This window comes from Myotis daubentonii, chromosome 11 (genome assembly GCF_963259705.1).
Source record: "Myotis daubentonii chromosome 11, mMyoDau2.1, whole genome shotgun sequence".
Taxonomy (NCBI): Eukaryota; Metazoa; Chordata; class Mammalia; order Chiroptera; family Vespertilionidae; genus Myotis; species Myotis daubentonii.
The window spans coordinates 76,520,901-76,548,885 of NC_081850.1; the positions used below are offsets into that span (position 1 = coordinate 76,520,901).

At 55.1% G+C, this 27,985-nt stretch overlaps 2 protein-coding genes across 3 annotated transcripts; both read right to left on the minus strand.

The window, feature by feature from the left end:
* Positions 1–420: 420 nt before the first annotated feature.
* On the minus strand, positions 421–16,203 carry ST6GALNAC4 (ST6 N-acetylgalactosaminide alpha-2,6-sialyltransferase 4). 2 transcript variants are annotated; one of them, XM_059658140.1, is made up of 6 exons: positions 16,033–16,203; positions 15,559–15,639; positions 7,612–7,794; positions 4,155–4,570; positions 2,558–2,665; positions 421–1,342 (listed from the first exon to the last, which is right to left on the minus strand). In XM_059658140.1, the coding sequence occupies exons 2-6, from the start codon at positions 15,568–15,570 to the stop codon at positions 1,153–1,155; spliced, it is 909 nt and encodes a 302-aa protein (XP_059514123.1). In that variant the 5' UTR covers positions 15,571–15,639; positions 16,033–16,203; the 3' UTR covers positions 421–1,152. The 2 variants fall into 2 exon arrangements, with proteins under 2 accessions (XP_059514123.1, XP_059514122.1); XM_059658139.1 differs by lacking the exon at positions 7,612–7,794 and having other exon boundaries at positions 16,033–16,163.
* Positions 16,204–19,085: 2,882 nt separating this feature from the next.
* Positions 19,086–27,279, minus strand: PIP5KL1 (phosphatidylinositol-4-phosphate 5-kinase like 1). The gene is made up of 11 exons (XM_059658141.1): positions 26,982–27,279; positions 25,937–26,140; positions 24,770–24,820; positions 24,430–24,584; positions 24,119–24,243; positions 23,602–23,636; positions 23,461–23,516; positions 23,112–23,224; positions 22,678–22,831; positions 20,268–21,030; positions 19,086–19,971 (listed from the first exon to the last, which is right to left on the minus strand). Exons 1-10 carry the CDS (start codon positions 27,009–27,011, stop codon positions 20,763–20,765), a joined length of 1,191 nt encoding a protein of 396 aa, XP_059514124.1. The 5' UTR covers positions 27,012–27,279; the 3' UTR covers positions 19,086–19,971; positions 20,268–20,762.
* Positions 27,280–27,985: the final 706 nt, after the last annotated feature.

Below are 27,985 nucleotides of genomic sequence, written 5' to 3' on the forward strand. Positions count from 1 at the left end.
TCCCTTTCTTGCCGTGTAACCAACCCCAGTTAATAGGGAATTTAACTGGCCACGTCCTTGGAATGTGACCCTGGACCAGGGGCGTGGCGTGGGGTAGAGGAATTTCCTTCCCACCCTGAGTCGATTCCTTCCAGGCCCGACTCTCCACCCTCTGCCCACTGGGCGCAGGCGGGCGTCCCAGGGAAGCCTCTGGGTCGGAACACGCCAGCGCAGCCAGGGGCCAGACTCTCTGACCTGGCCGGGAGGGGGCGGGCTCTTGGGGAAGCAACTCGCAGGCAGATTAAACCAGAAGCCCAGCCAGCTGTGGGTTTGGGGAGGGGCCCAGGACCGGGCCTGCCCTCGTCCACAGGTTATGGGATTGTGGCAGGGCGAGGAGCCCCACTTCTTACCCCCAGACACATAACCACACTGCAGACAGGGTTCCAGAAAACACGTTTACCCGTACACTCGAGGTGGCCCTGGCAAGTCACAGTTCAAAGGCCCCTTCACCCAACAAACACCAAGCTCTGGGCTGCCCTGACCGGGGCAACCAGCTTGGGAAGTGTGGCACCAAAGGTGGGGGAGGGGCGTGTAGAGAGGAAGGGCCCGGGCTGGTACAAGGCTGAAGGTCACCAAGCTGGTGAGTGGGGGGCCATCAGCCCTGGGAGCAAAGGCCACTGGACAGACGCTGCGGTGGGATGAACCCCAAAGTTAAGACTCAGATTATTTCCCAGCCAGCGTGGCTCAGTGGATGAGCGTCGGCCTATGAACCAGGAGGTCATGGTTATGCCCGGGTTGTGGGCTCGATCCCCAGTGTGGGGCGTGCAGGAGGCAGCTGATCAATGATTCTCTCTCATCATTGATGTTTCTCTCTCTCTCTCTCTCTCCCTCTCCCTTCCTCTCTGAAATCAATAAAAATATATTAAAAATAAAAAAAGATACAGCTTATTCAGGGAGGGGGATGGAGGAGTGTACACAGGTCACCATGGCCCCCTCTCCTCCCCTTCAAGTCTGGAGGCCCCAGACGGCTCCAGGTGTCCCCGCGCGGCAGGGCAGGAAGGAAACCTCGGTCCACGGGCATGTGGCAGAGGCAGGATCCATAAATTAAAGGTTCTGGTTGAGTGAACGGAACGGAGGCCTGGCGAAGGCGGCGCGGCCGGCTGGGCAGCGGCGCTACTGGGCCCGCCAGGACGGGTGGGCGAACACGATGGGCCTCTTCTTGGCCCAGCGGGAGAACACGGCCTTCTCGGTGATGAAGCGGTGGGCGCTGCGGGGCGCCTGCTCGTGCGCCAGGTACATCTGACACTCGTCTAGCCGGCCCTTCTCGAAGTAGTGGTAAGGCACTGAGGGGTGGCTCTTCTCCCTGTGGGTGGGGAACAGGGACAGGCGTGGGCACCAGAGCTCTCCGGCCTCCCGCCGGACCCCGCACTGACCTCAGCCACCCTCACCAGGTACTCTAGGCTCCCGGGGTCCCATTCCTGCCCCGGGGGAGGCCGGGACAGACGGAGGAGCAGGGCAGCTTATGCATCCCAACGGCCAGCGTTTGATCCCCAGCTCCGCCTCTTGCAAGCTGGTTGGCTAGAGGGCAGAGGCATACCCCATAAGCCTCCATAAGCCATCTGTAAAATGGGAACGGTGATATCCACCTTGCCTGCTGAGTCCACAGGTCAAAAAGTCGAAGCCTACAGCCCAGCTGGCGTGGCTCAGTGGTTGAGCATCGACCTATGTACCAGGAGGTCACGGTTCAATTCCCAGTCAGGGCACATGCCCGGTTGTGGGCTCAGTCCCCAGTGTGGGGTGTGCAGGAGGCAGCTGATCCATGATTCTCTCATCATTGATGTTTCTATCTCTCTCTCTCCCTCTCCCTTCCTCTCTGAAATATATTTTAAAATAATAATAAAATAAAATCAATAAAAACATATTTTTAAAAGAGTTGACGACTACGAAGTGCCTTGCTGGTGCTAGGCTCCTGGTAAGGAGCCCCTCATGCCCTGTGGCACCCACCCACCTACTCGTTGGCATCATGCCCGCAGGTGTTCTGCCCAGGTGCCTCAGCATAGGGCACACAGGCTCCTGCCAACTCACCCACGTGCTCAACAAATAAGTTCCAAAGAGAAGGGAGGGTGAAAGCATGGGGCCTTTTCTGGACTTGCTAGTTACAATAGTACCGAAACAGAATGAGATCTAACGTAAAACCTCGGACGTAATGTGTCACGTACATGTACTCGGCCCCAATGTTGCAATAAGTACTTCTGGAAGTTATTCTCTCTGTAAATGTTTGCATAACATTCTGAAGAAGGTGTGATTGTTTTCTCTCTGTCACAATAAGGAAATGGAGGTGCTGGGAGGTGGCGTGTCTGGCCTCAGGCCACACGGGCAGAGTGGAGACTGGCATCGAGCCAGTCCCAGGGGCCGAGCCCCTTCCCCCTGGGCACCAGCTCCAGGGACGTCCGTGCCTCCACCACCCACCCGGAAGCCCACACACCCTGCGCCCCACAGCTCCCAGTCCTCCAGCGCGAGGCCCGCGGTCCTCCCGGCCTCCCCAGCGCCCCTCCTGCCCCGGCCTGGCCGGCCTGACCTGCAGTAGCTGTCGCTGACCATCCCATAGACCACGATCTCCTCGCATAGCTCCAGGGCGAGGATCATGGTGAACCAGCCGGTGCTGAGGAAGGAGCCGGACTGCCTCCTGGCAGGGAAAGCACAGTCAGCGGCCGCTCCCCTCAGTCAGAACAAGGGGCTGGTGGAGGCCCTCGCCTCGGCGCTCTCCAGGCACAGCCCTGGCTACCCTCCCAGCTGAAGGCCACCTTGACCCCCACAGAGGGGTCCTGGGGGAGGCCGGGGAGGGGACAGAGCCGGCCCGAGGTCTGCAGCGGGCAACAGGCAGAGCTGGACACAAACCCAGATCTGTTCAACCCTCACCACCCACACAGGGCGTGAGCCAACCTTCGGAAGATGGGAGGGGGCCCTGCCACATCCTCTCTGGATCTAAGGGACGAAGCCTGGGGAGAGAGCAGGAGGCAGCAGAGCAGTGGTTGAAAGTGGGAAAGGGGGTGGTCTGGAGTCAAATGGTCTTTGATTCAAATCCTGTACCTGCTCTGGAGTGTCTGGTTTGCTCATGAACCTCTCTGAGCCTCAGTGACCCATCTGTGAAATGGGGACAATTATAGGTGGCTATGGGGAGGGAACACTGTCAGCCCAGGAGCCCTCCCATGCCTTTACTAGTTCACCTAACTCGGAACAAGACCTTCACTCACTCAGACACCAGCACTGGTTTCTCTCCCATCTGAGGGCCACTCACCTCCACCTCTAAGAGGCATTATGAGGTGGTTCATTCACTCAAACTGGACTCCGCCATACCCTCCTCTCAAAGGAGGAGGCAGCTGGGAGAGAACAGCTGAGAAGACAAGGCAACAAAGGAATAAAGAGTATCAGGTGGGAGGTATCATCAGATGGGGTGATCAGGGAGGGCTTCTCCGAGGAGGTGACATTCCACACAGGCCTAAATGGCAGGAAGAGGTTAGTCATGGGAGATTTGGGGGAAGAACATTCTAGGCAGAAGGAACGACGTATGCAAAGGCATGAAGGCGAGAACCAGGGTGGATACGTAGGAAGCGCAGACGGCCAGTATGGCTGGAACAGGACAGGCAGGGGCCAAATCATACAAGGCTCGTAGGCCAGGGGAGGGGAGAAGGTGGAGTCTGGACTTTATTCTCCCTGGGAATCGAAGCTGCTGTGAGGTAGAGGGCAGGTGACTGATGGGGTGAATTCGCTGGGGTGGCTGGAGGATTCAGCAACACCAATGAGGAGGTGCTGCAAGGGCGTGGGGGCGGGGGGACGGTGGCACCTGTGAGAGATTCAAGACCCCATTGTGTGTGGCAGGTGATGGAAGGAGGGGAGTTGGGTGGAAACCTGGGCGCTGCAGCTGTATTTCCTGAGCTGGGGAGGGGGCTGAGGGAGAGGAGCAGATGTGTGGAGGAGGCGGCCAGGGGAGAGGGAAGAGCTCCCTGACTGCCCCACGCCGGTCAGTGCCCCTCTCCGCCGCCTCGAGCTGTGTGATAATCTGATGAATGACGTCTATCTGATCCTGGCTCCCCCTGAGAGGGCAGGGCCACATCTGCCTCCGTCACTGCTGACCCCGGCCACCACGGAGGCCCCAGCAGGCAGGCCCCGCTCACCGGTTCTTGCCCGTCTCGTTCTGGAAGACCTGGTCGCAGTAGGCCATCATGCGCTCGGTGAAGGTGTACACCTGCAGGCCCGGGTACATCTTGGTGAGCTGCAGCAGCGTGCGGTAGGTGCGGCCGCCCAGCGTGCGGTCCATGTTCCTCCCCTGGCCCCACACCACGTAGAGCGTGTCGCGGGGCTGCTGCTGGAAGTAGTGCGAGTAGTTGCGGAGCAGCAGCGGCACGGTCGTGTGCGAGATCACGCGCAGGGTGCTGCGCTGGCCCACGTCCGCCTCGAAGCCCACGGTGGGCGCCTGGTTCATGCGTAGCACGCACTCAGCACCATCGATCTGGGTGCCCAGGCCTGAGCCCAGCATCTGGCCGGAGCTGGACACCACGGCACAGCTGTGGCACGGCCCTCGGACTAGTGGCTGCAGGGGGAGGGGGAGAGAGAGAGAGAGAGAGAGAGAGAGAGAGAGAGAGAGAGAGAGGTGAGGGCACATAACCTCCACTCTCTGCTTCCTCCCCCTAGAAACATCCACTGAACTCACTTGATCTCTGTATCAAAGTATCAAATTATTTTATCAACCCATTTTACAGATGAGGAAACTGAGGCTGGGCAGGTGGAGTGATTTTCCCAAGGGCATACCCACAGCAAGTGGCAGAGCTGAGGTTCTGGTTCAGAGCCCTATGCTTTTCATTAGCCACACACAGCCCTTGTCCCTACTGCTGAGGCCCCACCGAGCTCTTCATCGTGAATTCGTTAGTAGGGTTATATGAGCAAATATTTATAAAGCACTTAGCTGGGCACAGGCTGGGTGTTATATATGTGTTTGTCAAGTAAATATAAACTCCAACTCTTCAAAACCATTCTTAGTCACTCCTTCCTCTGCTGAGCCTCACTCATGTGTCCAGTTTCGTAAGTAAAACAGAGTCTTTAGCCCCAGCCGGTGTGGCGCAGTTAGTTGGGTGCCATCCCAGGCACTGAAAGGTTGCTGGTTTGATTCCCAGCCAGGGCACATGCCTGGGTTATGGTCAATCCCGCATAGGGGATATGCTGAAAGCACCCTATTCGTGTTCTATTCTCACATCGGTGTTTCTCTCTCTCTCCCTTTCCCTTCCCCTCTGCCTGAAAGTCAATTTAAAATAAATTTTTTTAAAGCAGTCTTTATTGTCCACAACAATGTTGGGAACCTCTGGTTCTGAGCCTGAATCCTGGCTCAGCCTGTACCTAGCTGCATGGCCTTAGGCGAGTCATTTTGCCTCACTGAGTCTCAATTCCCTTAGCAGTAAAATGAGGATAAAAATAGCATCTACTTGACCAGGTTTTGAGGATTCAATTAAAAATGCCTGGAGAGCCCGGCCGGCATGGCTCAGTGGTTGACTAGCCACATATGAACCAGGAGATCACGGTTCGATTCCCAGTCCGGGCACATGCCCAGGTTGCAGGCTCCATCCCCAGTGTGGGGCAGGGCCGATCAATGATTCTCTCTCATCATTGATGTTTCTATCTCTCTCTCCCTCTCCCTCTCCCTTCTTCTCTGAAATTATTAATAATAACAATTATATATATATTTATATATAGCCTAGAGCAGTGGTTCTCAACCTTCTGGCCCTTTAAATACAGTTCCTCCTGTTATGACCCAACAATAAAATTATTTTCGTTGCTATTTCCTAACTGTAATGTTGCTACTGTTATGAATTGTAATGTAAATATCTGATATGTAGGATGGTCTCAGGCGACCCCTGTGAAAGGGTCGTTCGACCGCCAAAGGGGTCGCGACCCACAGGTTGAGAACCGCTGGCCTAGAGAGTTATGGCACAGAGTTAGGACACAATGAGGGCCCAACCCCCATCTCATTATCCCCCAAGAGGCAGAAGCTGAGCCGATCAGCCTGCAAATACTCACGTGGGGTCAGGGCTGGGGTCTCCCAGAGCAGGACTCGTTCCGCGCCCCAGGCCTCCGTGCCCTGCTGGGGGAGGCGGTTTACGGAGGCCAGTAAAGGCTATGGAACATTAATTCCAGTGGATAAAGACACACTGTCATATCCCACTCAGGGACATTCATGTCTAACATGTTGATTTAAGAACTCGTAGAGCCATTTCCAGACCCAGCCCTAAAGAGCCAGACTCCCTTCTGCCCTCAGTTTAGCTTCTCCTGACAGCGGGGGTCTGTTCAGATCCAAGGTCACAGCCAGCCCCAGGGGGTGTTCCGCTTGTCCCACACAGTCTTTAAAATGTTTAATTATTCCCTAATTTATAAGACCAGCCCCCTCGACAGTCAAGACTTGGATTTCCTGCTCCTCTGAACAAACCCAGAGGATCTGGCCACCCTGAGGCCACATCCCCATGAGCTCTGAGAGTCTGAAATGAACACTGGTCACCACCTTGGCAGAGTCCCCCCAGGCCACCCCAGCATTTGCCCCCCTCCCCCACCTGGCCAAACCTCAGGGGCACCCAGCTGAACCTTCACAGCAGCCCTACAGAGAGAGAAGCTGCAACAACCATCTTTTACAGATGAGGAGGCACCTGAGACTCAAAGAAACGAAGACCCAAAACAGGTCTCCTCCAAGCCGGGGTCCCTGAGCGCACCTCCCTGCGACCAACACTCAGAGAGGGCCTCCAACTCAGAAATGGGCCTTTGAGAAACCGACCACGTGGGGCACTGAAGTCAGGGTGAGGGGTGGAAAGTGCTCTGACCCCGCCCGGCAGAGCTGGCCTGGGGAGGTGGGTGCGGTTAGGGCAGGCGCACAGCTACCTGGACACCTGGGCTCCGGCATCCCTGTCTGTCCGTGAGAGGGACAGCTCTGGGTTGTCATGACTTCTCCCTGTGGCATCTCTATCCCCAGCAGCAACCAGCACAAGGCAAGGCACATTCTAGGCGCCAAATACACACTTGTGGAACGAGGGGCTTGTGTGTCCACGGGTAAATGTGAAGACGCACACAGTGCGCCTCTCAGCAGGACGCTGAGCTGTCTGCCGTCTCCCCGCTGGAACAGGAGCTCCAGGAGGCCAGCCACCCCCAGCACGCAGCTGACAGCAGCCAGGTGATATGTGTTGAATTAAAAAACCCATTTCCTCAGCATGGAGGAGAGTGCAGAATCTCGGAGGGAAGGCGGGGGAGGGTGGGTGCGTGGGGAGTAATCAACCAAGAACTTTCTATGTGTATATGCATGGCCCATGGCCACAGACAATGGGGCGGTGAGGGCCTGGGGGAGGGGGGGTACTGGAGGTGGTCAGGGGGGGAAAAGGGGGACATATGTAATACAACAATAAAGAATTATTTAAAAAAAATTTTTTAAAATCCATTCCTCTTAGAAATTGGGGCTCAGAGAGGTGAAGTGATTGTTCAACACCACACAGCTGGCGAGCAGAGGCGCCCAGCCAGGTCCAGGCTGCCCTGGCAGGAGCCCAGGTCTCACTACCCCCGGCATCCTTGGCCTGCCCCCGACATGCTGCCTGGCTGACTCACCTTCCCATCTGGCACTCGGCTATATCCACTGAAGTGCAGGGGCCCTGGCGCCGTGGGCCTGGAGTTGGAGAGGTGGGGGCCCAGGCAGGAGGCCAGGCAGAAGGGCAGGCAGGCCCAGCAGCACAGCAGGATATAGGCAGCGGAGAAGCCCGCAGAGCACAGGATGACGAGCAGGAGCCGACCCTGGGGAGACAGCGGTCATAGGTGGGGATGTGGGCAATATAGGCAGAGTAGGAGGATGGCGGCATAGGCAACGCCCATACTCACCGCCTCCCACAACCACATTAAACTTACAACTAAAATACAGAACGACCATCATCCAGAACCGCTGGAAAGCTGGCTGAATGGAGGTCCTACAACTAGAGAAGTAAAGAAGAAAGCACTCTGAGACTGGTAGGAGGTGCAGAGGCGCAGAACAGGCTGGTCCGGCACCCACGTGTGCCACTTTTTTCATTGGAAGAGAGACTGTCTCAGCAGAGGCTGCCCAGAGGAGCAAGGGGTCCCAACCCCGCACCAGCCCTCCAGCCCAGGATTCCACAGCTGGGAAAAGAAGTCCCTACAGGCAGTGAGAACTACGGGCTGTAAAAACCAGTGTGGATTGGGGCTCAGTGACACGGAGGTTACTGGAGACCCAGCTGTTCATCTTAAGAGGTTGGCACACATACTGAACTTACAAGGTCCTGCTTCCTCTGAGCTCCAGCACCAGGGCGAGGCTTTGGGGAAACCAGACACATGCGAGGAGGAACTGGATTGTCTGGCATCGGGGCAGGAACTCAGAGGCGGCTTTCTCCCAGACGGAGGTGCTCACAGGGATCATTGTTCCTAAATTGGCACCTCCCCGTCACAGGGCTGACTGGCAGCCATTTCTGTTTCCTCTGCCCTGGTGATTCCTTAAGACCCCGTCTCATCCAATTTATAACCCCACCCAAGCTGAAAGCAGCAGCTTTTGCATATGAATGGCCTGTCCTTGTTCAGGCTAAAATCTGAAACAAGCTGCAGCTGGGTCAGGGAGCGCCAAACTTATTAATAAAAGGCCCAAGACCTGGCACCAGCATCAGCCTGCCTTGCTTCACAGCTGGGCCTCATCCAGGCGCTTCCAAACCTGATACAAAGAGAAGGAATCTGCAGATCTCTCTGTAGCTCCTGCTGGGTGGCCCCAGGCAGTGGCTGACTTTGCACCTCCCTGGAGACCCAAGAGCCAGTGTACCCAGTGGTCAGTGTCAGCCCATACCAGATTACAACTCTACACATCCATAAGCAACACACTCAAGGGGCAGACTCAGCACCAAAGCCCCACTGAAGCAAGTCCTGCTCCATAGGGGTGTCTCCTGCATAGCAGCTCTCCCACCACAGTTACAGCTGGTCCTCACAGCCAGTTGACCTGGAGGTCAATTCCTCCCAGTGACACCAACAGCAATCAAGTCTCAACTACACCAAGACTGGGCTCACAGCCCACAAAGGGATGCACCTAGAGCTCCCAGCTCAGGTGGCTGGGGAGGCTGAGCCACTGGGCCCTATAGGACACCTACTACACAAAGCCACTCTCAACTCAAGGAGACATAGCAGTTCTACCCAATACATAGAAACAACCACAGGGAAGTAGCCAAAATGCAGAGACAAAGAAACATGTCATGAATGAAAGAAATGGAAGAAAGCAAAATACTGAATATAGAATTCAAAACCACAGTTACAAGTTTATCCAAGAATCTTCTACAAACTTCAAATATCTTCCATTTCCAAAAAAAAAGCAAAAATTTAAGCATACACTGACTGAAATAAAGAATAATATACAAGGATTCAATAATAGCATAGAGGATTCTGAGAATCAAATCAATGATTTGAAATATGAGTAAGCAAAAAACACCCAACCAGAAGAGCAAAAAGAAAAAAGAAACCAAAAATAAGAAGATAGTGTAAGGAGCCTCTGGGACAGCTTCAAGCGTACCAACATCAGAATTATAGGGGTGCCAGAAGATGAGAGAGAGCAAGATATTGAAAACCTATTTGAAGGAATAATGACAGAAAACTTCCCCTACCTGGTGAAAGAAATAGACTTACAAGTCCAGGAAGTGCAGAGAACCCCAAACAAAAGGAACCCAAAGAGGACCACACCAAGACACATCATAATTAAAATGCCAAGAGCAAAAGACAAAGAGAGAATCTTAAAAGCAGCAAGAGAAAGACAGTCAGTTACCTACAAGGGAGTACCCATACGACTGTCAGCTGATTTCTCAACAGAAACTTTGCAGGCCAGAAGGGAGTGGCAAGAAATATTCAAAGTGATGAATAGCAAGAATCTACAACCAAGATTACTCTACCCAGCAAAGCTATCATTCAGAATTGAAGGTCAGATAAAGAGCTTCACAGATAAGGAAAAGCTAAAGGGGTTCATCACCACCAAACCAGTATTATATGAAATGTTGAAGGGTATTCTTTAAGAAGAGGAAGAAGAAGAAAAATGTAAAGATAAAAATTATGAACAACAAAGTGACAACAAATACATATCTATCAACAAGTGAATCTAAAAATCAAATTAAACAAATAAGAAATCTAATGAACAGAATAAACTGGTGAATAAAATAGAATCAGAGGCATGGAAAATGGAACAGACTGAGGATTCTCAGAGGGAAGGTGGGTGGGAGGGCGGAAAGAGATTAAACAAAGATCTTATATGCATATATGTATTACCACAGGGTGGCGAAGGCCTGACGTGGGGTGGGAACCAGGTGGAGGAGGGCAATGGGGGGGGGGGGGGAGAGGGACATCTATAATAATCTCAACAATAAAGATTTTTAAATAAATAAATAAATAAGGTGGGGATGTGGGTCCCTGGGGTTCCTAGAAGCTTCTATAGGGGGGCTGTCACCCAGCTTCATGGGTCCAAACTCCAGCTCAGTAGCTCCTAGAACATCAGCAGAATCTAAAGTCTCCATTAACCAGGCCTTCTTCTGGGCTGCCAGGCTCAGGGCACAAGAGGCTCTGGAGATAAGCCTTATGTTCTAGATGAAAGGGATTTGAGTGAAGTGTGTAACTCAAATCCATACAGCAAGAAAACAGCGTAGTGCAGGGGTGGGCAAACTTTCTGACTCGAGGGCCACAATGGGTTCTTAAACTGGACCGGAGGGCCGGAACCAAAGCATGGATGGAGTGTTTGTGTGAACTAATATAAATTCAAAGTAAACATCATTCCATAAAAGGGTACGGTCTTTTTTTCAATAGTTTTATTCATTTCAAATGGGCCGGATCTGGCCCGCGGGCCGTAGTTTGCCCACGGCTGGCGTGGTGAGACCTCAAACCCAGGCTGCAGAGCCCATGCTCTTAAGCAGAAGCCGAGGTGCACTGTGCAGCCTGGGGTACGTCTCCCCACCTCTCTGGGCCTCTTTCCGCCTCTACAAAATAGGGGCGAGTGTGAACTTCCAGCGGTGGAAGTGCTCTGTATGCTGTGAAGTACTGTGCACGTGAGGACAGGAGAGTGCCCGTCAGCAGTGCAACCAGCCCCCTTCAGACCCCGGACTGTGGCTGCCAGGATGGCCATCCTCCACCCGCTCCACCCACTGCGCAGTAGCAGTCCGCCAGGCTGATGATCATGTTCTGGGTCAGCAGTCTAGGTGAGTAAGGAGCTCAAGAAGGGATGTGTGGGAAGTGTCATTCAGGAAGTGGTTGCCCTGGCCGGGTAGCTCAGTTGGTTAGAGAATCATCCAATATGCAAGGTTGCAGGTTCGATCCCCGGAAAGGGCACATATAAGAATCAATCAATGCCCTCTCTGGTTTGGCTCAGTGGATAGAGCTTTGGCTTGTGGACTGAAGGGTCCCAGGTTCGATTCCAGTCAAAGGCACATACCCAGGTTGTGGGCTCGATCCCCAGTAGGGGCCATGCAGGAGGCAGCCGATCAATAATTCTCTCATCATTGATTTAAAATATATATATATGTATATATATATATATATATATATATATATATATATATATATATTATATGATTTCAAAGAGGAAGGGAAAGGGAGATAAATAGAAACATCAATGATGAGAGAGAATCATTGATCGGCTGCCGTCTGCATGCCCCACACACTAGGGATCAAGCCTGCAACCCAGGCATGTGCCCTTGACCCGGAATTGAACCTGGGACCTTTCAGTCCACAGGCCGATGATCTATCCACTGAGCCAAGGTAGCTAGGGCATCATTGATGTTTTAAAAAATAATCAATCAGCCCTGGCCGGTTTGGCTTAATGGATAGAGCATTGGCCTGTGGACTGAAGGATCCTGGTTCGATTCTGGTCAAGGGCACATGCCTGGGTTGTGGCTCGATCCCCAGTAGGGGGCATGCAGGAGGCAGCCAATCAGTGATTCTGTCGCATCATTGATGTTTCTATCTCTCCCTCTTTCTTCCCCTCTGAAATCAATAAAAATATATTTTAACAAAAAGAATCAATCGCCGAAGCCGGTTTGGCTCAGTGGATAGAGCGTCGGCCTGCGGACTGAGGGGTCCCAGGTTCGATTCCGGTCAAGGGCATGTACCTGGGTTGCGGGCATATCCCCAGTGGGAGATGTGCAGGAGGCAGCTGATCGATGTTTCTCTCTTGTCGATGTTTCTAGCTCTCTATCTCTCTCCCTTCCTCTCTGTAAAAAATCAATAAAATATATATATAAAAAAAAGAATCAATCAATGAATGTATAAATAAGTGGAACAAAAAATCAACGTTTCTCTCTCATTCTCTCTCTCTTTATCACTCTCTAAAAATCAAGAAAGTAAGAAAGAAAGACAAATGAAGGAAGAAAGGAAGGAAGAAAGAAAAAGAAAGAAAGAAAGGAAGGAAGGAAGGAAGGAAGGAAGGAAGGAAGGAAGGAAGGAAGGAAGGAAGGAAGAGGAAACCAAGATGGCAGCATAGGTAAACACCAGAGTTTGCTGCCTCGCACAACAACTTCAAAAATACAACTAAAAGACGGAACAGACATCATCCAGAACCACAGGAAGGCTGGCTGAGTGGAAATTCTACAACTAGAAGGAAAGAGAAAAGCTTACTGAGACTCAGAGGAGGTGCGGTGTGGGATAAAATACTAAGGTACAGAGGCGCACGCGGAGCGGGCTGGCGGCTGAGGGTGCGGTTGTTGTTTTCAATCGGGAGGGAGTCTCAGGCTCTGAGCTCCAGTTCCAGGCGAGTCTTTGGGGACCCAGACTCATACGGGAGAAGCGGGACTCTCTGGCATCAGTCAGAACTCGAGGGCAGCTTTCTCTCGGAGGTGCTTGCAGGGATTACCGGGACACTGAGAAGCAGAGCCCCTGAGGGCAGGACTGAGAGCAGCCATAACTGCTAGCCCCGCCCTGTTGATCCCATGAGACCCGCCCCGCCCAAGCCCTGCAGGGAGGCTTTTGCTGGGTAGCCTCAGGCAAAGGCTAGATTAGCACTGCCCTAGAGATCCTGGAGCGAGTGTGCCCAGTGGTCAGAGTGGGACCATCCAGTTTGCACCTCCTCGGACCCTTAAAGGACACACTCAGGGTGCAGACCCAATGAGTACCAAAGCCCCACTGAAGCAAGTCTTGCCCCAGAGGGGTGTCTCCAGCACAGAAGCTCTCCCACTACAGACACAGCTGATTCTCACAGCCAATTGGCCTGGAGGTCAATTCCTCCCAGTGATACCTACAACAATCAAGGCTTAACTACAACAAGACTGTGCACAAAGACCACAAGGGGGTGCACCAAGAGTGTCCTCCTCAGGTAATTGGGGAGGCTGAGCCACTGGGCCCTAGAGGACACTTAGCACAGAAAACCACTTTATCAACACAGCAAAGCATAAAAAAATGTGGAGACAAAGAAACAGGACACAAATGACAGAAATGGAGGAAAGCAAACTACTGGATATAGAGTTCAAAACCACACTTTTAAGGTCTTTAAAGAACTGTCTAGAAACCGCTGATAAATTTAATAAGGCCCTCGAAAAGACTGGTGAGACCGCCGATAAATGTAGTGAGATCCTCAAGAAATCTAATGAGACCCTCGATGTTGTGATAAAGAATCAACTAGAAATTAAGCATACACTGACTGAAATAAAGAATATTATACAGACTCCCAACAGCAGACCAGAGGAGCACAAGAATCAAGTCAAAGATTTGAAATACGAAGAAGCAAAAAACACCCAACTGGAAAAGCAAAATGAAAAAAGAATCCAAAAATACGAAGATAGTGTAAGGAGCCTCTGGGACAGCTTCAAGCATACCAACATCAGAATTATAGGGGTGCCAGAAGATGAGAGAGAGCAAGATATTGAAAACCTATTTGAAGGAATAATGACGGAAAACTTCCCCTACCTGGTGAAAGAAATAGACTTACAAGTCCAGGAAGTGCAGAGAAACCCAAACAAAAGGAATCCAAAGAGGACCACACCAAGACACATCATAATTAAAATGCCAAGAGCAAAAGACAAAGAGAGAATCTTAAAAGCAGCAAGAGAAAGACAGTCAGTTACCTACAAGGGAGTACCCATACGACTGTCAGCTGATTTCTCAACAGAAACTTTGCAGGCCAGAAGGGAATGGCAAGAAATATTCAAAGTGATGAATGCCAAGAGCCTACAACCAAGATTACTTTATCCAGCAAAGCTATCATTCAGAACGGAAGGACAGATAAAGAGCTTCACAGATAAGGAAAAGCTAAAGGAGTTCATCACCACCAAACCAGTATTATATGAAATACTGAAAGGTATCCTTTAAGAAGAGGAAGATGAAGAAAAAGGTAAAGATACAAATTATGAACAACAAATATGCATCTATCAACAAGTGAATCTAAGAATCAAGTGAATAAATAATCTGATGAACAGAATGAACTGGTGATTATAATAGAATCAGGGGCATAGAAAGGGAATGGACTGACTATTCTTGGAGGGGAAAGGGGTGTGGGGGATGCGGGAAGAGACTGGACAAAAATCGTGCATCTATAGATGAGGACAGTGGGTGGGGAGTGAGGGCAGAGGGTGGGGTGGGAACTGGGTGGAGGGGAGTTATGGGGGGAAAAAAAGAGGAACAAATGTAATAATCTGAACAATAAAGATTTAATTTTTTTTTTTAAAAAAAGAAAGATTCAATAATTGAAAGCTGCTGTGCAGGGGCTCTGCCTCCAGAAACCATGTACCAAAGGCCACTTGAACTAAGATGCCCTACTGGGGGGCTAGCCCTGCCATCAGAATTGGTGAAAGCCCCAACCAAGCCTTCAAGGAGGGGCTGCCCCGTTTGGTTGGGGGGGGGGGGGGTCATGACCCAGGGCCGCCATCCTGTACTGGGCTACCATGGTCACCACCTGTGTCTCGCTGGACTCTCCGAGGCTGCCAAGGCCCAGGTCCCTCAGCCACCTGTCAGGAATCGCCTAACAGCTGACTGGTGCTCTTTAAAACCAGAGGTGGGAAAGCAGCCCCCCCCCGCCCCCCCAGGACTATCTCCATGAAGCACAACTTTTTCTGCCCACAAACCATATCAGCTTCTAAAAATAAATCTCCGTGTGGCCAGCTGGGGGATGGGGTGGGGAATGTCCAGCCCCTGAGTCCTCAGGCTCTGCCTGGCATCTGGTGCCCTGTGCACGAGGGACCAGAGACCTCCTTTCAGGCAGTGCTGGTTGACCCCCCAACATCCAGGGCTCTCTCCCACCCGGGGGCTCCTGGATCAAGTCAGGACCAGCTAAACGGAACTTTCACACCATCGCCCACTCCCATCCTGAGTGAGCTCCAGGATGCGCACAGGAGATAGTACTCTTATCTCCATGTCACAGGGGAGAGGGGCCAGGCACTGAAACCAGAGAGAGAACGCCGCCTGTTTGGGCCACACAGCCCTGAGGCCAGTCTGCCCTCTCCCCAGCTCAGTGGGTCAGAAGTGAGTCAGGCCTGGGGTGTGCGAGGCTACTGAGGCTGCTGTGCCAGGGCCACCCCCAAGTCCCGGTGAGCTTTCCTTTTTCCCACTTACCCGAGCCTTCATGCTGTGGCTGCCGCTCAGCAGCACGGGGGCTGCTGTCTCCAGGGCTGGGAAGGGGTGGGAGCCAGGCACCTGTCAAGACCCAGAAACTCAGGGCTGGGTCCCAGGCCTCAGAGGAAACTTCCCAGGGAAACTGAGGCAGGGGAGGGTACTGGCCGGGGTCAAGGCAAATATCTTGTGAAAATCGAAATCCCCAAACGCCAGGCAGCGCTGTCCCCGTCCTCTGAACACTTCCACCAACCCAAATCCCATTGTGCAAAAGAGGAAGGAGAGGCAGAGACGGGGAACCCCGGGCTCAAGGTCACCCATCGAATCTGGGTCAGATGGACCCAGAAGCCAGGCGCTCCGACTCCCACCCACCCTCCACCTCACTACCCGCGGGGCATGCAGAGGCCTGGGGAGAGACAGGAGGATTTCCGCCCCTCTACCCGTTTCCACCGCTCCCTCCCCCCGCCGAGCGCTAACCGCGCGGGCAGGTTGGGACCCGCCGGCTGCTCTTGATCCGCTGCTCGGAGCTCCATGGCCCGCGGGCCGGGTGAGCCGGGCTGGAACCCCGGGCCTCGGGGCACAGGGAGCGCCCCTGCCGCAGCTTTGGCAACTGGAAGGCGAAAGTGCGCTGCCGGCGGCGGGGGCGGGGTCAGCGACTCCTGGGCGGAGACTGGGGCGGGGCGGGGCCAGAGCGGCGGGGGCGGGGTCAGCAAATCTCGAGCGGGGACTGGGGCGGGGCCTGGTGGAGGGGCGGGGCCTGGTGGAGTGGGCGGGGCTACGAGCCCGGCCAGCGCTGCTTGGGCGGGACCTGTGCTGCCAGTTGCCAGGCCTTCGGGGGAGGGAGCCGGGCCTCGGCACCCGGCGTGGTGTCTGAGCTCAGCATCCGCCCCCATCCTTTCCGTCCTGCCACATGTGTCTAAGCTCCTGCCCAGCTCGGGCTGAGCGGCCCACAGAGGAAAGTCTTTCAGAACCGCTCAATCGTGGCTGCCTGGCCGTCTGGACTTGCGTTTCTCCATTTCTGAAATTGGGGAGTCGGTAGGAAAATTAAACAGGGGCTTGGGGTCAGGCAGCCCTGCGTTTCAGGTTGGTAGGGTCGTCAGTAAAATATGGGACATCCAGTTTCTTTGGAATTTCAGATAAACAACGAATAGTTAAAAATCTGAAATTCCAATGGCACTGGTGTCCTGCATTTTCTGTGGCAACCCTACGTGGACTGTCTCTGATGGTGTGACCTTCACCTGAGCCTCAGGACTGCTCTGTGAGTGGGGTCATAGCACTTGCCTCCCTCCTAGTGAGATAGCGCAGGACGGCCTGTGGCAGTCAGATCACCCCTGGGCGTCTCACTCCAGATCCAGGGCTCTGACCACCACCTTCACTGCCCAAAGCGCCTCCGAATCCAACACAACTCAGTCCAGGCCCCTGCAGGTGCTGAAACGTGTCCCATCTGAAGGCTCAGTCAGGGTCCCTTAGAGATTTTAAACCCAAGTGCCTTCAGGGGTCAGATAGGGGACAATAGGGCCTGTGGTGAAGTGGAAAGCATACTTCCCATTTAAAGTGTTGTTTTTACAAAATACTTCATGGTCCTGGAAGCTCATCTTACCATCCCCACAATACCCACCACCTTCCGCGGGGCCTGGCCTGGGCACCAGCCTGTGCTCTTGCTCTGGCCCCATTTCAAACTCCAGGTTCTGGTGTGGGCACAACCCAGGGTATTCACGTTGGGTATCTGCACTCAGCTCAGTAACTTTTCAAGGCTCCCCTGCTCTGGGTGCAAAGCCAAGTCCTCCAAGCTGGTGTTCCAGGCCTCTGGGTCGCTCCCCATCCTCGCCCTGGGCACACCTCTAGGGCAGTGGTCCAGGTTCAGTCTCTCTCTGTGGCCTGTCATTCACACAAGGCAAGGCACACAGCGAGTCCCCAAACCAGAGCCCTTCAGCCTCTCCCTGGTCGTCATCTGTCCAGTTTCTGTTTTCATAGACCCAACCCCTAGGGGACGATAGTGAGAAGTTCCCTCGTCACCCACATTGGCTGGTGAAGTGACAATTCCTCCCCCAAAGAGGCAACTCCCTCCTCGCTAGGGCCACGTGGAGACGGGGACATGCCCAAACGACCTGGGCTCCCAGAGCAGGTGAGGGCCCGACATCTACAGACGGACACTGGGAATCCCGTCCCTCAGTTTCAGATGAAGCTCTTTAATTTGCTTTTGACAGAAGCCTACTCCCCTTACCCGGCCAAGGCGCTGCAGTTTGAACTCCTGACTCCCACTTAATCACCATCCACCCACCTCGGTCACCTTTCCAACCCCAATCACACTGAGCTCTCTTCTAGCTCAGGGACTTCGCATTTGCTGTTCCTCTACCTGGACTGCTCTACTCACGTGGCCAGCTCCTTCTCATTCAGTTCAAACGTCGCCTCCTTGGCAACCACTCTACCCAACGCCGCACCCCCATCCCTCCTGACCCACCTTGATTCATCTTTTTCAAGTACTTGGCACACTCTGAAATCATCCTGTGTGTTAACTGGTTTTCTTGCTTATGGTCTACCCACCTATTTATTATACTCTCAGCTCTGTGTGAGCACTCAGGCCAGTCAGGTCCTCAGGGCATTTCCAGCACCTGCACAGAGCCCAGCACCTATGGTGTCTGTTGAATGAGCAACTTAGGGGAGTCAAGAGTCTGGGCCCTGAGAGATCTGGGACAAGTCATTTCCCTGTCTAGCGTCAGGCCCTGCTTCAGCTCGTTGCCAGAGACCCAAAGGGAGTGAGGGGCTGAACCATCCTTATCTAGGACTCTGGGGCTCAGACTCAGCCATGTGGATACAAACCCCAGGGGAGTGTGGGCCCAGTTTCCTGCTGTGCTGCCCGACCACCAGGAGTTTCCACAACCCGCCCACCTCCCGGGAGGGCAATGAGCAGCACACACCCAATGTCTCAACTTCCTGCTGAGTCAGAACCAGAAATTCTCCATGGCTTGTGCTAGCTCAGGCAGGTTGTCACCCAAGGCCACCCAGGTATCTAGGGGGGGATGTCAATTACCTATCTATAGCTACATCTAGATATATCTGAATCTGTATCTAGATCTATGTCTATACCTCCAGGAACCACACTCCAGTTCTGCAACATTCGCTTTCCCTTTCCTCCTCCTCCCCCATCAGCCATTTTTCTTCCTTTTCTCGGAAGGCCAGTGGAATGGCAGTGTTTGGTGTAGCTGAGCGGCTTCCCCGAGTCATCCAGTCCTGGGGGCCAGCTCTTGGCCCACACAGCTCCCCACCCACCATACTGTCCCCACCCACTCTCAACACCAACCACTGGGAAATGTTTCTTTATTCCAAACTAGAGGCCTGGTGCATGAAAATTCGTGCACTGGGGTCGGGGTGTCCCTCAGCCCAGCCTGCGCCCCTCATAGTCCAGGACCCCTTGGAGCAGCGGTTCTCAACCTGTGGGAAACGACCCCTTTGGCGATTGAACGACCCTTTCACAGGGGTCGCTTAAGACCATCCTGCATATCAGATATTTACATTATGATTCATAACAGTAGCAACATTACAGTTAGGAAGTAGCAATGAAAATAATTTTATGGTTGGGTCACAACATGAGCAACTGTATTTAAAGGGCCAGAAGGTTGAGAGCCACTGCCTTGGAGGATGTCTACCTGCCAGCTTAGGCCTGCTCCTCAGGGGATCAGGCCTAAGCTGGCAGTCAGACATCCCTCTGGCAGCCTGGGTGCGCTCGGGGGATGTCTGACTGATGGCTTAGGCCCACTCCCCGTGGATATCCCAGTCGGACATCCTGGCTTCTGGCTGATCGGTGGGAGCACACCGACCATCAGGGGGTAGCTCCTGCATTGAGCATCTGTCCCCCGGTGTTCAGTGCGCATCATAGTGACCGGTCGTTCCGCATCATTCCTGGTCAATTTGCATATTACCCTTTTATTACATAGGATGTCAGGCACTCTCTCACCCCAGCCCTTTGCTGTGCCCTTAGCCTGGGACCCTCCCAGCGCCTGACAGCTGACTCTTCTCATCTCAGTTTAGAGGTTAGAAACAACCCCACCCATCCACTACTGAGGTGGGGGCCCCTTCCTGAGCCCCATGGCCCCATGGTCCTTCACAAGGCTTTGTTACACCAGGCCACTTCTGTCCCCACCTCCCACCCCCACCCCAGGCTGTGAGTTCTGTGAAGGTGAAATCTGTGCTCCCCTCCCAGGTCCCCAAAGCCCAGCCTGTCACATAGCAGATGCTCAATAAATATTTAATGCGTGAATGAGGTCCATTTTCATCCTTCCATCTTACAGATTAGACCACTGAGGCACAGAGAAGGTTAACACCTTGCCCTGGTCACAGGCCCCAGAGCAGCACTAGAGGAAAGGCCGGCTTGGGCATGGTCGGCTTGGACTGAGGTCAGAGGCCGGCTGGAGTCTCCTGGAGGAGGGAGAAGGAATGGTCAGGGGCTATGCAGGCACTTTGCTTCTCTGCTCCTGGTGATGTCTGTTTGGCAAGGGCCCTTGGTCTGCCCACCACCCCTACCCCCATTTCTCAGATGAGGAAAGTGACTATCAGAGGAGGGCAGAACTTACTCAAGATCAGCATAGTGCTCCCCAGAGCTGCAGGCCCCTCAATACCCCACCTTCTCCTACCTACATCCTTAAAGGGCCCTCCTTGAGCCAGGGGCAAGGGATAGGGAGGCCTGGAGTTCTGGGGCTAGCCTTGCCACTTACCCGTGCATACGCCCCTTAAAATCTCTGGGCCTCGGTTTCCCCATCTGTATGACAAAGGGCCTGGGCTGGAGCCTTCAGCCTCCCCTCTTTCTGAGAGCATGAGGACAGGGCTGTGGGAGCTGGTAAGAATACAGGCTCCTGAGTCCAAAAGGCACAGTCGAGTCCTGGTTCCAGCATTTACTGCTGAGTGATCTTGCTCAGTCCCTTCACCCCATGAGCCTCCATCTCATGGTCTGTGAAAAGAGAATAATAGCTTTTTTTTTTTTTTTTTTTTTTTTTTGAGGATAAAATGAGCTAATATGGCGAGTCCCTGGCAAAATACCAGCCAGGCACAGCATCGCCATTAAATAAGGTTGTCATATTAGTTGGAGAAGGCTGCCCTCTGGAGGCCCGCTGGAGGAACAGCAGGCTGGGGGAGCCCGACCGACCAAGCTGGCACATGCATTCCGGGCCTGTGCCCATTGTCCAGATGGGGAGAGCGCGGCCCCGCGCCAGTCACTCGGTGTGCGCCTCCACCCACTGGCAGAGGCGACGGGCGTAGAGAGCCGGGCTGACGGTGGAGAAGGCCCGGTTGGGGTAGCGCAGCGCCTTCCACAGGTACTCCAGTCGCTTGCGGAGCCCGTAGACGGTGGCGAGGTCCACAAGGCCCAGGAAATAGCGTTGCTCCGGGCCGTCCAAGATGTGAAGGGCGTTGGGGCCATCAGGCAGCAGCCGAAGGTTCTGCGCTCCCGGCTCATCCAGGCTCTGTACCCCTTGCACAGACCTAGGGGCCGACAGAGGGGGGAGGCCACCACCTCCTTCAGGGGCTCCAGCCAACTGACGCTGTAAGCGTGGCCAGGCTGCCCGTGGGTGGCGCTCTGCCCTAACCCTGCGCTTCCCTTGCTCATTTTCACACCTCTGAGCGCCAGGCCCGTGAGGTCCGATCAACTGAGTAAAATGTAGTTAATGGGCTAGAGTTGCACTAGCCAATCAGTAGCCACTTGGGAAATAAGCCAATGAGAGGCAAGTCCCGCCCAGGCATCGACCAATCAGAACTCAGCGGTCTAGAAGCCCAGTCGGGGCGCCGCTATCTTCTGCGGTGCCAAGGTAATAGGGATGATGGAGAGATGGAGATGGGGGGGGGGGGGGGGGAGGAGTATTTTTTAAAAATATATTTTTATTGATTTAAGAAAGGAAGGGAGAGGGAGAGATGGAAACATCAATGGTGAGAGAGAATCACTGATCATCTGCCTCCGGCACGCCCGTGTGGGGGCAGGTATTTTGAATGAGGAGCTGGGAACTGGGCGGGCTGGGGCTGGGACAATGGCTATTTACCAGCCAGCACAGAATGTTTCAATATAACAACCATTATATGCAAACTCGGACTTACTGGTTGAATACAGCTGGGATTTAAGTACCAGCTGGAGGTAGAGGGCAAGGGAGAAGCTGATCTAGCTTGGATGGGCAGACTTTGGGGCGGGGGGGTGGGGGGTCTGGCAGGAATTGCACACTCTTGTCAAGATGTGCCCAGCCCAGCCAAAGGGCCTGGGGAGCCCTTATCCTGGATTCTGCTCAAGCTCACCCATCGAAGGTAAGGGGTGGGGATGAGAAGCTGACGAGTGGGTGTCCTTTCTCACTCCTCTTTTCCACCCACCAGATCAATGAACTTATTACCTTAAAGTGCCTGTCTTAACCCTACATAATTCTGTTCAACCGCAGAAGTGAGTCTTGGATTGAAATCCAATTACACAGCCCAGTACCGCATATAAGCATAATCAATGGACACAGACAATAGGATGGTGAAGGCCTGTGCTAGGGGGTGGGGGCGGGCTGGGAGATGTCAATGGCGGGAAAAGAGGGCATATGTAATACTTCCAACAATAAAGAATTAAAAAAATAGCCAATTACTAATATGAACCCTCAGAAGTCGTTCTACGTCACTTCCCTCCTCTGAGCCTCCGTTTTCACATCTCTAAAATGGCAATAAGCCCACTTTAATGAGGCCATGGTCAGCATGCAAGGAGTGACAGTTACTATTACAAAGGAAGGTCAACATGATGGTGGTGCCAATGGTGATGACCTCGGCCCCTAGAAGTGGAATGACTGGGTGAAGAGCTAAGCGCTCTCTCTGAGGCGATTAAATTGGTCTGAAATCTGAAAACTGGGCGAAGTCTTCGAATCCAGACTGAAGCCCTTGTCCAACTGACCCTCACCTGTTCTTTCTCCTGCTGTGGTCCACCTGTGCCCATCACACCTGCCAGCCTGGCTTCTCCACCCGCCACCCTCCACACACACACACACACACACACACACACACTGCACTTCCCAGTCTTCAAGTCTTTGCCTATTCTGTCCCCCACCTCACCCACTGCCTGTCTGTTTCTCCATCTCCCATCACCTCACTCTTGCCGGTGTCCCTGTGGGGGCCCACCTGGCTGTGCGGAAGATGAGGCTGCTGCCTGGGCCCCTCTCGTCCTCCTGCAGGTGCTGGGAGGCCATCAGGAGGCTGTAGTCCAGCAGGTTGAGGTCCCGGAGGAAGGCGGTGTCCAGCTCCATCTGCCGGAGGAGCCAGCTCCGCTGGGGCCCTGAGGGAGCATCAGCACCGCCTGAGTGCCCGGCGTGTGCCAGGCAGTGCTGAGGCTCCACACCCACCTGCCCCAAAGGGTAGGTGTCATTACTGCCCCATGTCACCGATGAGGACACTCCTCTGTAATCTGCCTTGGCCAATTAGCTGCTAAATTGTGGAGCCGGGATTTGAACCCGAATCTGGGTTCTTAACAACGTGGACAGGGGGCTGTGCCAAGGACACCCTCCAACTTCACCCCGAACGGAGGACGAGCAGGCAGTGAGGGCTCCATGGCTCACCCAGGTCAATGGTCTTGCCCTGAAAGTTGAGGTCCTTCAGCACCAAGACCAGGGGGCTGCCCTCAGGGGCCGGCTCCACCCAGCGGCTCACCTCGCAGCCCTTGATGTCATACCTGGAGGCAAGGATTTGGGGGACACAATAGAATTCAGCTTTCCACAGACTTGGGACACACGGGGACTCTCCCAGGTCATAACAAGACAGGAGCTTCCACTGGTGACTGTCCAGATCCGCAGCACAACCCCATCCTCTCTCCCTGGGCCTCGGCGTCACCATCTACCTGGGGAGTGTGGGTGCCTCCGGTGGCACATTCCCAGCAGGACGGGACCCAGGCCTGCGAGGCCAACTCACCTCTCGGCGATGCGGCCGGCGGGGTAGAAGACGCTCTGCATGATGATGAAGTATTTCTGGGGACGGGGTAGGGAGTGAGGAAGAACAGGATCTCCCCCACAGCCACCCCTCCGGCCCGGCCCCTGCCTCGGCCTCACCCACCTTCTTGCCCCGGGCCACCCGCAGGCTGTGCACTCCTGGAAGGGGACAGGGCGCCAGGTGAGGGGCCCCAAACTCTGCCGTCCGGGGTCCCTGGGGCCCTGGTCCCAGCTCCAGGCCACGCCTCCTCAGTGCCGTCGTATCCCGAGCCCGTCCCTCCAGCTGCGCCCCCAGACCCCTTCCTCAGCTTGGATGGTGGTGCGGACTCCATCCACCTCTAGACTCAGCCCCAGAGATGCCGGGTCTGGCTTGGCCTCGCCCACATGCCCTGCTCAGGACTGTCCAATCCCAACCCCAATCCCACCCTTTGGGTCCCGCCCGCCGCCCCACCTGCCCACTCCCTGTCCCTACCGCCTTGCACCAAACTCTGCGGGCAGTCGGATCCGCCTCTAGTCCAGGCCCAACCACCTGGCTAGGCTCCGGTACCCCACACCCCTGGAACATCCCCACTCCCTGAACCCCTTCCCTCCTCGCCTCCCCCCTTCTCCCCCCCCAGTGCCAGGTCCCTGGCCCGTCCTACCCAGCAACCGCGCCAGGAGCGAGTGCGGGTGCCGCTGCAGGTGCTGCAGGTAGCGGGGCAGGCGGGCGAGCAGCGCCTGCACCTCCCTGCGCCGCTGGGTCTTCAGGAAGAAGCGCTGGTCGTGGCTGGTGCGGGGGCAGGGAGAGGTCACTCTAGGCCAGGCTGGAGGGTCCCACAGGCTCCCTGACCCTCCTGTCCGTGTGTGGCTCTGTCTCCCCAGGGCCAGGCCCTCACCCTCCATCTCTCCCCAAATGCCACCCTCCACCCTGGGACACCACTCCCACCCTGCCCCACCCCTGCTGCCCGCTCACGACAGGAAGAAGCTGGCGCTGCTCTTGGAGGTGCTGAGGAACTGCAGGTAGGGGCCCCCGGGCCCCAGGGCGGCCTGATAGTCCTCCTCGGCCAGGCCTAGGGAGTGGCGCAGCCAGGCGAAGGCAGGGCCAGCCAGGGTGCCCAGCTCGAAGCCCTGCAGGAGAGGAAGAGCAGCCCCAGAGTGCCCACCGGGGTCCCGGTGTGTGCAGTTGGCCCTGGTGCGGGACGGTCAAGGGAGCCACACCCTCTGGAAGGCCGTGAGGCTCCATACATGGGGGAACTGAGGAGAGGGAACTAAGATGGCATCCGCCCCTCCCTGCACAGCCTGAGGCTTCCTACCTTGTGGACCTGGGTCAGGACCTCGGAGAAGTCGTCCTCAGTGGGCAGACCCTGCAGGGAGGGGCAGAAGGCTCAGAGCAAGTCCCAGCCGCCCCCCCCCCCCCTGAGTTGTGCAGGTGGGGGCTGCAGACCCTCTCAGGCTGCAGGAGGATGAGAGAGTGACTGAGGCAGGTCCCGGGTATGACTCCTCCACAGCTGGGTCCCCAACACCTGGCACCTTCGCCCAGACACACACCCTGGCTGAGTGCAGCTGCATGTCATCCGAATAAAAGGTGATGGCCTTGAAGGCCAGGGGCCTGCCTGACTCAGCCTGGGAGGGGCAGGATCAGAGAGGGCTCCCTGGGAGAGGTGACCTGCAAGCTGAAATCTGACGGGCAGTGGAGAGGAGGAGGAGGAGGGTGCTCCTAGCAGTGGGAACTGCGCTGGTGGTCACCAGGAAGGGAAGGAGGGCCCGGGCGGCTTAACTGAGTAAGGGAGGGATGGAGGGTGAATGAGGCTGGACAGTCGATCCCGAGGCCATGATGAGTATTGGGGAGCCGTGGGAGATTTTCAGCAGGTACTGAGGTCAGATTGTGATTTTCAGCAGAGGATGAGATTTAGAAGATGCCCTCTGGCTCCTATACTCCCCCTGGACCTCTAGGTCCCTGTGCCTATGGGATGTGTCACACTGTGCGCACACACACAAACAACACACATGCTCACTGGGCCTGTCCAGCTGCTGAGCTTGCAGTTGGGCAACGCTTTCTGCTGAGCCAGCCTGGCCCCAGCCTGAGCTCTGGGGAGGACGGGCCATGCTGGTGAGGTGGAGTGAGGTCCCTTTTCAACCATACACCCTGGCAGAGGTGGGGGCCTCAGAGACTAAGGCATACAACCCCCTCCCCCAAAGTCATTATACATTACACAGATGGGGACCTGATGCCCAAAGAGAGGAGAGGCCCACCTAGAGTTACACAGCTACTACCCGGGTCAGGGTGTTCCTCACATCCCCAACACATCCTGCACTTTCTGGCTTCCTGGCCTCAGCCCCAAGCCTAGACTGTCCCTCCCTCCCTGCACCAAACCCCTGATTTCCTCCCCTATAGCCTTTCCGATCCCCAACTCTTCAGTAGCAAAACAGGGCCGCGGTCCGGTCTTGCCATCGGTGCATAGAGCAGATTGGCCACTCACCCTGGGCGGGTGGTCCATGGAGACCTGTGTGGCAGCCCAGAGCCCTGCCTGCATCATACACGTCAGCCGGTGCAGCTCATGTCCCGGGCTGATCTCAAACAGGCCGAGGCGCAGCTGCTTGTCTCGTAGACGCCAGAGCAGGCCCCGGCGGCCAGAACGCGAGGTGACGGCTTTGCCTCCCGCCTCTGGAGAGGGGGCCAGGACCTGGTGGCAGAAGGCACAAGAAGCATTGAGCATGTGGCAGCATCGCAGAGGGGAAAGACATGGGTATGAGTGCCACCTCCACTACTTTGAGCCCTCCTCTTAGCTCGCTCTGCCTCACTTTCCTCGGTTGTAAAACACGGCTAATGCTGGTACCCAGCCCACTAGGTGCTATGCGGGGCCGCGCAGCCCCTGACGTGCAGTCAGCATCCAACACAGAGTGATGGTTATCATTAGCCGTAGGTCAGAGCAGGCAGTTCTGCAGCCAGACCGGGCCCCAGACATCCTCTCACCAGTTGTGTGGCCTCAGGTAAGTCACCTAACCTTCGGGCCTGGTTTCTCATCTGCAGAACGAGAACTATAACATCGCGGCAGATATTAGCTGCGGTTACTGTTGGGTTTGAGCTCTGTGCACAGGGACCCTTGATAGGAGCCGTGATGCCACGGGATTCAGCCAAGCACCAAGTACTCCACTCATCGATGCTGAGCCCCTCCAGGCCAGCCCGGAAGATCAGCACGAAGCTGAGATCAGCCGCTGACCCGTCCGTAGTGGGCACCCACCATGTGACCAGCCCCGGCTGAGAGCTTGACCTCCTAACAGCCCTACGAAGGAGAAGCTTTTACTATCGTCTCCATTTTCCCTGCGAAAAAACTGAACAAGTTCTCGGGGGAGCCCTGCCAGACTTTCCCTTCATACCTGCGGTTCCCACGTGGGGCGTGTCCTGGTCGCCGCCCAGTGGACCCCTCCTGAGCTTGGATGGGGGTGTGTCCACCCCGCCGGGAGAGGGGAGGCCCGGCTCGTACTCACTAACCCTCTCCTCTCCTCTCTCGGGTCCGCACCTACCTCGTGGGGCCCCGGGCTCGGGGCGGCCATGGCCCCCGCAGCAGCTTCCCGGGCTCTGGCCGCATCCCCAGCTGCCCCGCCACCCGGCTGCAGGAGCCAGGCCCCGCCCCTGCTTCTGGATCGACCAATCGCGCGTTGCCGTTCACGGCGGCACCCAATCGGAGCTGGAGTCTCCGGCAGTCGCCTGCTGGTCCCGCCCCCGGAGCTGCAGCATCCTTCGGCCAGCGGTGCAGGGCGGTTGGGGCCGCGACGCGGTGTCAGGTCCCCGGGAGGGAGGACACCCCCCTTCTCCCCAGGGGTGGAGGACTCGGGCGCCGCTTGGGGAGGGGGGTGAGCTAGATACAGTCCCCCTACCCACTCGGGCGTGAAATTCCCATCAACCTAGAGAGAGAATGCCTACCAGCACTCGGGGTCACCCACGGAGCCTGGGGCATGCCTTTATCCAACGCATGTGTTTTGTCACACATTATGGGCCAGGAGCCGTGCTAGGCCCGGGGTTTAGTGGTGAATGAGAGGAACACAGCTGCCAGCGAGATGTTTGAAAGCATAAAATTGGGTGATGTCACTCCCTTGCTTAAAGCCATCACCCCTCCCCGTGGTCCCAGGCCCTTCTGCCCACTCTCCAGCCCCACCCCAATATATTCTCCCTCCACCCACTGCACAGCCACAGGGATTCCCGCTCTTCCTTGGCCACCAAAAACTTCCACACCTCGGGGCTGTTCCCTCTGCTTGAAATCCTTTTCCTCAGACTTCCATTTCCGTATTCCTTCCTGCACCTTGGTCGAGATTATATGTATATATATATATATATATGTATATATATATATATATATATATTTGATTTCAGAGAGGTAGGGAGAGGGAGAGACAGAAACATCAATGACCAGAATAATTGTCTGGCCGCCTCATGTGTGCCCCCTACTGGGAATCGAGCCCACAACCCGGTGTGTGCCCTGACCAGGAGTTGAACAGTGACCCTCAACCAATGAGCAACACCGGCTGGG

Excerpts from the sequence above, each read along its gene's own strand:
- ST6GALNAC4 (XM_059658140.1), bottom strand. Across the intron at positions 4,571-7,611 it reads GCCGAGTGCCAGATGGGAAG|CCACTAGTCCGAGGGCCGTG; the intron begins GTGAGTCAGCCA and ends CTCCCCCTGCAG. Across the intron at positions 1,343-2,557 it reads GTCAGCGACAGCTACTGCAG|GGAGAAGAGCCACCCCTCAG; the intron begins GTCAGGCCGGCC and ends CCCCACCCACAG.
- PIP5KL1 (XM_059658141.1), bottom strand. The coding sequence starts at position 27,011 with ATGGCCGCCCCGAGCCCGGGGCCCCACGAG. Across the intron at positions 24,585-24,769 it reads TCCTGACCCAGGTCCACAAG|GGCTTCGAGCTGGGCACCCT; the intron begins GTAGGAAGCCTC and ends CCTCTCCTGCAG. Across the intron at positions 21,031-22,677 it reads CTCATCTTCCGCACAGCCAG|GTCTGTGCAAGGGGTACAGA; the intron begins GTGGGCCCCCAC and ends GTCGGCCCCTAG.